Source organism: Sinocyclocheilus grahami, unplaced genomic scaffold (genome assembly GCF_001515645.1).
Source record: "Sinocyclocheilus grahami isolate Dianchi unplaced genomic scaffold, SAMN03320097.WGS_v1.1 scaffold770.1, whole genome shotgun sequence".
NCBI classification, from domain to species: domain Eukaryota; kingdom Metazoa; phylum Chordata; class Actinopteri; order Cypriniformes; family Cyprinidae; genus Sinocyclocheilus; species Sinocyclocheilus grahami.
The window spans coordinates 521,102-529,160 of NW_015505949.1; the positions used below are offsets into that span (position 1 = coordinate 521,102).

Here is an 8,059-nt window from a genome sequence, read left to right on the forward strand (position 1 = left end):
TTACTCACCATCATGTCATTCTAAACTCATATATAGCCTTTTGGGTTTCAAATATGCGTAAAAGCACCATAAAAACTTCCATAAAAGTCTAAATGATTCCAAGTGGACCAAAATTAAAGTACAATCCTTCAGATGGTCTTGCAGGTTTGGAACGACATGAATGTGAGTAAATAATGACTCAGAAATATGACTTTTTGAAAATATTTTGATGTGACTTGGACCACAATGTTTGATTTCCTCTAGACGTTACATAGTGACCGTAATGTTCTGGGATTATTTAGATGCTTTAAAATGTTTAAACTGCAGAGGGTATCAGAGCCTTCACAAAACAAGCATCAATTATCTTTTAACGAGGAGTTTCCCAGGTGAACAGTATTTCATATAATTAGTCATTTGCTCTAATTGGACTGGTAAAGGCCTATAAAATACATTTACCTCCAATTGCATGCATGTTTGGATTTGTTGATTCTGTGTGGGGGTTTGCGAATGTGAACATTGGGCTTTTGGAGTACTTGTGTTTTGTTTTTTTGCCATGGATCAAAGGCGGAAAAGGTGAGCTTGTTCATTCAATCTGTGTTTGTGAGTGACTCCAAACATTTGCTAATGTGTCTTTTAAAATTTGTAGGTTACCCTTGCTAGTAATCATCTCGTTAGTTTGGAGGAATGCTGATGGATTTAAAGGTGAATTTTGTGCACTCTGGGTCCATATGCTCCCTTGTCCCCTAACAAATATGTAAGCGCTCCCATGTCTGCACCCCAAGCTGCCACAAAGAGCGGGTCATCCTATAGGGCAAGTTCACAGGTTGGTTATCCATCTCAAATGGGAGCTTCCGGTCAGTTTGCATCTCAGGGAGGGAACTATTACAGGGGGTTGCTTCCACAGTCTCAAGCTACCTCTAGTCAATATGCGCTTGGCTACTCCAGGCCCATTTCCTCACCCCAAAGCACTTTCAGTCAGTCCACCAGTGCCTTGAGTTCCCGTAAACCATATAGCTCTGGATCTCAGTTTGGGGCCTCTACTGGTTTTGCCTCGCAGGGAATGAGCAGCTCTTACAGTGGTTCTGTCCAGTCTCCAGGTACCACTAGCCAGTTTGCCCCTGGGTCTCTATCCTCATATCCAGGTTTATCATTGTCCTCACTCCAAGCTGGTCCATCTACTACTGTTCAGGGTTCTCTGAAGCAGCTTGCCTCTACCTACACAGGCAGCTCTGGCACCCAGGCAGGATCATCCAGCTTCACTCTGCAGGGAAGCACTGCTTATGGTGGATCACGTCAGCTTCAAGATACGGAAAGTCCATCTGCCCCTGGGTCTTCCCCATATGCAAGTGTTTCACTGTCCTCCCCACAAGCTGGTCTATCTACTACTGTTCGGGGTTCTCTGAAGCAGCTTACCTCTACCTACACGGGCAGCTCTGGCACCCAGAGAGGGTCTACTCCCTTCACCCTGCATGGAAGCACAGCTTATGGTGGATCACGTCAGCCTCAAGATACGGCAAGTCCGTTTTCCCCTAGCTCTCCATATGAAAGCGTATACTGCAAATGTGTGTTGTCACCCCAAGGTGTAGACCGTCACTCTACTACTGCTCAGAGTTCACAAAAACCGTTTACCTCTAGCTATGGAACCCAGTCAGGGTCTTCTACTCCCTTCACCCTGCAAGGAAGTATCACTTTTGATGGGTCACCACAGCCTCAAGGTCCTGCAAGTCAATTTGCACCCATTTCTCCCTCATATCTAAGTGTATTATCCCCATCCCGAGGTGTTGCCAGTCAGTCTACTATTTGGGGCTCTCCGAAGCCACTTACCTCTACCTTTGCAGGTAACTCTGACACCCGGGCAGGGTCCTCTACTCCATTTATCCTGCAGGGAGGCACCGCTTATGGTGGTTCATCTCAACCTCAAGATACCACAGGTCCGCCTGCCCCTGGATCTCATTTCTCCCATGCAAGTGTAACCCTGTCCTCACCCCAAGCTGGTCCATCTACTAATGTTCAGGCTTCTCGAAAGCGGTTTACCTCTGCCTACCAGGGCAGCTCTGGGGCTTCGTTTGGGGCCTCTACAGGTTTTGCCTCCCAAGGAATGAGCAGCTCTTACGGTGGTTCTGACCAGTCTCAAGGTACCACTAGCCAGTTTGCCCCTGGGTCTCCGTCATATCTAGGTTTATTATTGTCCTCACCCCATGCTGGTCCATCTACTAATGTTAAAGGTTCTCTGAAGCGGCTGGCTTCTACCTTCGTAGGCAGCTCTGGCACCCAGGCAGGGTCCTCTACGCCATTTATCCTGCAGGGAAGCACTGCTTATGATGCATCACCTCAGCCTCTAGATACTGCTAGCCAGTTTTCCCCAGGGTCTCCTTCCTCATATCCAGGTTTATCACTGTACTCACCCCAAGGTGTTGTTAGTCAGTCCAGCCAAGCATATCAAGGCTATTCTGTGTCCCAAAGCCAGAAGTCTCAAAGATGGCAGCCTTCAGCTGTTATTCAGACCTCCGATGCAGCTGCGTGACAGGGGAGCTCTTCATCTCAAAGCTCTCCAATGCAGTTATATTCCCTGTCATCTGCAAGAGGCTCATCTTCAAGAGTTTCTGCACCGGGTGGTAGCACCAGTTATGGTGGCTCTTTTCAGTCTCAACGCCTCTCTACAAAGTATACCCCTGGGTCCCAGCTTCTGCCCTATGTTCCAAGTGTTGCTGGTCAAGGTACATCCAGTAGTGCTTCTGAGGTCTTGAGTAGCCACAGTTCAGTGAATAACCAGAATGCTCCTGCTCCACTATCCCGCAGCTCTTCCTCGAGTCACATCTACTCCGTCAAGGGCTAAAAGACTCTGGTAAACTGCCATGTGATGCATGTCTTCCATAATTGAAACTCCAATAAAGGTTTGAAGCAAAGCAACTTTCTGTTGTGTGTATGGGTTATTTATTTTTATTAAATGATGGTGGATCTCTTGCTGGCTGCACAATCTTAAGCCCGATTTGCATCCTCGAGCGATTGGGGGTGTGGCCTGAAGCACGGCTTGTCTGATGTGTTTTTTATTTATTTTTTTTAAATCCTCTGTGGTCATGATTTATCTGCTCCTGATCGAGATAGAGGCTTATTTACGATTCGAGTACGCTCAGTCATGATGCCTGCAAATGAGAGCGCGCAAGTGTCACCTACCAGATGTTGCGTGCTTTTTATATAGCTGAAACTTGGCAGCCACAAACATGCCATGAAAGCAGAGAACATCACCCATGTTTTGTTATACTTTGTTTTTCACTGTGAAACCGAACTCCTGCCAGGAGAGCCAGCTGATAATGTTGATCGTTCAATTCAAGTTTTTGTATAGCGTTTTTCTGATGCAAAGGAGTTTTACAGCAAATTAAGTTTCTACAATATTTAGTGGTAGCTTATCAGTGGTTACTGTCAGTTAATGTACATATGGCAGAAGTGTATGAAGAAACCAATAATGTAATCAAACAGACGATGAACACCATTAACAGCAATTATGATGCAATCAAACTTGCAGCAAAACTTGGTAGTTCTGTTTGTTGTTTCAGGGTTTGCATCATCTGAGGGGTTGGAATCATCTCTTCTCTGGTGTTCTGAATCCAGACTGAAGCTTGTGTAAATCCTAGTGGCAAAAACGGAAACAAATAAAGGCAAGTACCATAGCTGCTGTTCCAACCAAGCAAAATTGATTTGTTCAACCCAAGATAAAAATAATGTGCATTTGATCAGACCTAACTGCAGTACAAGATTGAGATGCATTATTTGAATGCTTGGCCAAAGAGATTGTCTTTTTAATCTAGATGTAAACGGAGCGAGTGTGTTTGAACCCTGAACGTTATCAGGAAGGCTATTCCGGAGTTTGGGAGCCAAATGCGAAAAAGCTCTACTTTCTTTAGTCGACTTGGCTATCCTAGGTGCTACCAAAAGTCCAGAGTTTTGCAACCTTAAGGAGCATGATGGATTGTAGTGTGGTAGAAAACTAGTTAGGTACGCAGGCCCTAACCCAGTAAGGGCCTTGTAGGCAAGTAATGTTTTGTAACTGATATGGAATTTAATAGGTAGCCAGTACAGAGACTGCCTTTGGACTACCTGTAACTTGTTTATTGAAGATGCAGGACAACCACCTAGCAGTGCATTACAATAGTCCAGTCTAGAGGTCATGAATGCATGAACTAGCTTTTCTGCATCAGAAACAGGTATCATGTTTCGTAACTTGGCAATGTTTCTATGTTCAGAATGCTGTTTTTGTAACATGGGAAATATGATTTTCGAAAGACAAGTTGCTATCTAATATAACACCCAGCTTTTTGACTGTAGAGGATACAACAGTACAGCCGTCTAGTTGCAAATTGTAATCCAAGAGAATGTGTTCTGTCTTTTGGTCCAATAAGTCATATCTGTCTTATCCAAATTTTAATAAGAGAAAATTATTGGTCATCCAGTCTTTTACATTAAAACACCCTGTTAGCTTAGATAATTTAGAAGTTTCATCTGGTCTTGTTGAGATATATAGTTGAGTATCATCAGCATGACCGTGGAAACTAATCCCATATTTTCTAATAATATTACCAAGGGGCAACATGTATATCGAAAATAGCAGAGGACCTAGGACAGATCCTTGTGGCACTCCATATTTTACTGGCGATAATTGAGATGACTCCCCATTTAAATAAAGTGGTCGCGATCGGACCGGTAGGATCTAAACCATCTTAAAGCCTGCCCTTGAATACCTGTATAGTTTTGTAATCGATCTATGAGTATGTCATTAACTATAGTGTCGAACACAACACTAAGATCAAATAAAACTAGCAATGAGATGCAGCCTTGGTCTGATGCAAGAAGCAAGTATTTGTAATTTTAACAAGTGCAGTTTCTGTGCTATGGTGGGGCCTGAAATTCTTCAGAGAATTTCTTTGCAGGAAGCAGCACAATTGCACAGACAACTTTTTCTAAAATTTGACAAGAGGAAGATTTGAAATGGGTCTGTAATTTGCCAGTTCACTAGGATCTAGTTTTGGTTTCTTAAGAGGCGTAATAACCACCAGCTTAAATAGTTTTGGGATGTGACCTAAAGACAACGACAAGTTAATAATATTGAGAAGCGGTTCTTCTGCTACAGGTAACGACTCTTTTAGTAATTTAGTGGGCACAGGACCTAACAGGCATGTTGTTGGTTTAGATGCAGTGATAAGTTTATTTAGCTCTTCCTGTCCTATAGTTGTAAAGCACTGCAGTTTATCTTTTGGTGCGATGAATGAAGCTGTAGTATTATATGCTGTATAATCTATATTTGTTGTATTTATTCTGATGTTATCTATTTTATCAGTGAAGAAATTCATAAAGTCATTACTATTAAACTGTGAGGGAATATTTAGATCGGGTGGCATCTGGTTATTTGTTAATCTAGCCACTGTGCTAAATTAAAAACCTTGGATTGTTTTGGTTATTTTCTATGAGTTTATGGATATGCTTGGCCCTGTCAGCTTCTAGAGCCTGTCTATTACTGGACAATTTTATTTATTATTTTCCCCCACGCAGTTCTTAAACTTCCAAGTTAGTTTTTCTCCATTTGCACTCAAGACTACGAGTTTCTTTCTTGAGAGAATGGGTATTACTGTTGTACCATGGCGCAGTACGTTTTTCTCTAACCTTTTTTAATTTGATGGGGGCAACAGCTTGTGATGTATTAGAGAAGATCGTGCCCATGTTGCTAGTCATTTCGTCTAGCTCATGTGTATTTATGGGTACACGGAGCAATTGAGAGAAATCAGGCAGGTTATTTGTGAATCTGTCTTTGGTGGCTGGAACAATAGTTCTGCCCGGATAACGCGGAGCCATATAGTTAATATCGGTAATACGCAGCATGCACGATACAAGGAAATGGTCAGTGACATCACTTTGAGGTACAATATCTATATCAGAAAGATCAATTCCATGCGATTTATAATTAAATCTAGTGTATGACTAAAAGATGAGTGGGCCCAGTGAGGTTTTGCTTTATTTTTGCATTAAATTTTATATTTTGACCTCACTATTCGGGGAACAGACACAGTCTTTATAGATTGGACAGCGCAAGTACTTCTATCATTTGAGCGGGTAGAAAAAAAGTCATGGCAGTTATTTGAGATTTGACTTACTAGTCACATGGAGTGTCTTGGAGATGTTGTCTGACAGGAGTTTCGCTCCGACTCTGCTGGGGTGCCGGCCATCAGCGCGAAAAAGCCTAGGATGTCCCAGAAAAGATTTAAATTAACAGCAGTTTCTGTTCTTTACACCATGACAATAACCATTAATTTAAAGCAAAAAGTCTACTGCACCTTTTGTGTCCTCGTCGATACGTGAAAAGCGGTCCTGACATGATGATCATCGTTGCGGGAGATGTGCTGTGTACAGTCTCGATCAGGCCCTTGAAGTCCCTCTTCAGTGTCTCCGTCTGCCGTAGCTTGGTGTCGTTAACCCCGGTGTGAAGCACCGCTCCGGGGCTCTCGTCGCCCTTCAGGATCGCGGCTATCTGTGCAAAAACATCGAACACGACCACCACGAAAACAGGGAGTGTGCACTTTACCTTCGGCTTTCGTAGCACAGACGTGCCAGATGATGGAGTCTCTGACAATCACAGCGTCGCATTCAGTCTCGCGGAGAGGAGTGAAGCGGTTCCGGGTGGAGATCTCGAAGACCGGAGGGGGAGAGGTTGTCGCCCGGGGCCTGGCTCGCGTCTTCCGCTGCGGTGCACCCAGGATCTCTAACTCTCCCACCACCTCTACCCCTACTTGCCACTTTTTTTTTTTTCTCAAATGCTCCTTTCAGCCAAGTCCTCCTGATTCTGAAGTTGAAAGTGAGATAAAGGTGTGGTTGCGGAATTCAAGAGATGGCGCGCTACCACCGTCTGTTGACTAGTTGAGACCTCGGGGGAAGAGTGAGCTTTGCCAATGAATACTTCAGCACACAAAAACATTTTAAGCAGAGGTCAAAGTAATGATTTGATTTTTATTTTTTGTTAATTTGAAAGATTGTAGTCCCTTTCAGAGTGTCAAATTAGCTGTAATAAACAATTGAATGTTTTCTATTTTGTATTTAATAAATCCATTGATTTGAAATTTTCCCTTTGACTACAGTACATTTTTGACAATACAGACATTAGTTATGTGGTAACTGCATCCATTTCAGATGTATAATCATTGTTTTTCCCAAAGGCTTGTTTGTTTGTTATACTTGTAAAGAGTCAATCCACTGAAGGCGAGCGTAGTGAGAACCCAAGTGCAGTTTATTTACAGAGTGATCCAAACAATAATCCAAGACACAGACTTGACTTGAACACATAGCATGAGCAGACTTGAGACAAACAGACTAGACTCACCAACAGCGGGTTAAATACATTCAATACACGACGAGGGCACAATGGGAACATGAAGCTACTTATAGGAAACGAGGAGGGTCACATGACATGAACAAACCAATGGGGAACAAGACACATGACTAAGACTACTAATCAGAACCTGACACATACACAAGGCAGAGAGACATGAGGCAAGGGAAGCATGACACTAACATGGACCATGAAACAATTACAAAATAAAAGACATTACAAAACTTTTATTGTTCAGCCTTGGCTGAAAATTAGTCTTTGGTCTCGCTTAACATTCAACAATGACAATACAATCCACATATTACATAAAATAAATACTTAATACATTCATCCCTCCTAAAAACCCTGCAGTCCTACCCTTTATTCAAGAGAGTTATTGCATATGGCACAAAGGTTTGTTTATAAAGTGCTTTAGTTGCCTTCAGTGTCCTATAACTGCATCCAGATGGTAACAATTCAAAGGCATAGTTCAGAGGGTTCGTTTTATCTCCACTTATAGCCAAAGCTTTCCTCCTAACTGCCATTTTATTTTTGCTTGCCATCCTTATGATCCTGTTTAATTTGACTTTATTTACAGACATTATTCTCCCAAACCAAGCCGTTATATTATACCCTAAAACATTCTATTAAACTAATATAAACGCTTTGTATAACACCTTGGCTAATCTTTCCATAAGAGTACAACCAGTGCCATATCGTCTGCATATT

At 42.5% G+C, this 8,059-nt stretch overlaps 2 protein-coding genes across 2 annotated transcripts in view; both read left to right on the forward strand.

Moving 5' to 3' along the window:
* LOC107561390 (uncharacterized) overlaps nucleotides 1–639 on the forward strand; it is a 1,359-nt gene extending 720 nt beyond the window's left edge. Inside the window, exon 2 of the mRNA XM_016245834.1 lies at nucleotides 626–639. Within this exon, the coding sequence (XP_016101320.1) occupies nucleotides 626–639 (14 nt within the window). The remainder of the gene's footprint in view (nucleotides 1–625) is intronic.
* Nucleotides 640–733: 94 nt separating this feature from the next.
* Nucleotides 734–8,059, forward strand: part of LOC107561391 (flocculation protein FLO11-like) — a 17,260-nt gene continuing 9,934 nt past the window's right edge. The window contains exons 1-2 of the mRNA XM_016245835.1: nucleotides 734–1,694; nucleotides 1,758–2,351. Of these exons, the coding sequence (XP_016101321.1) occupies nucleotides 746–1,694; nucleotides 1,758–2,351 (1,543 nt within the window). The 5' untranslated portion in view covers nucleotides 734–745. The remainder of the gene's footprint in view (nucleotides 1,695–1,757; nucleotides 2,352–8,059) is intronic.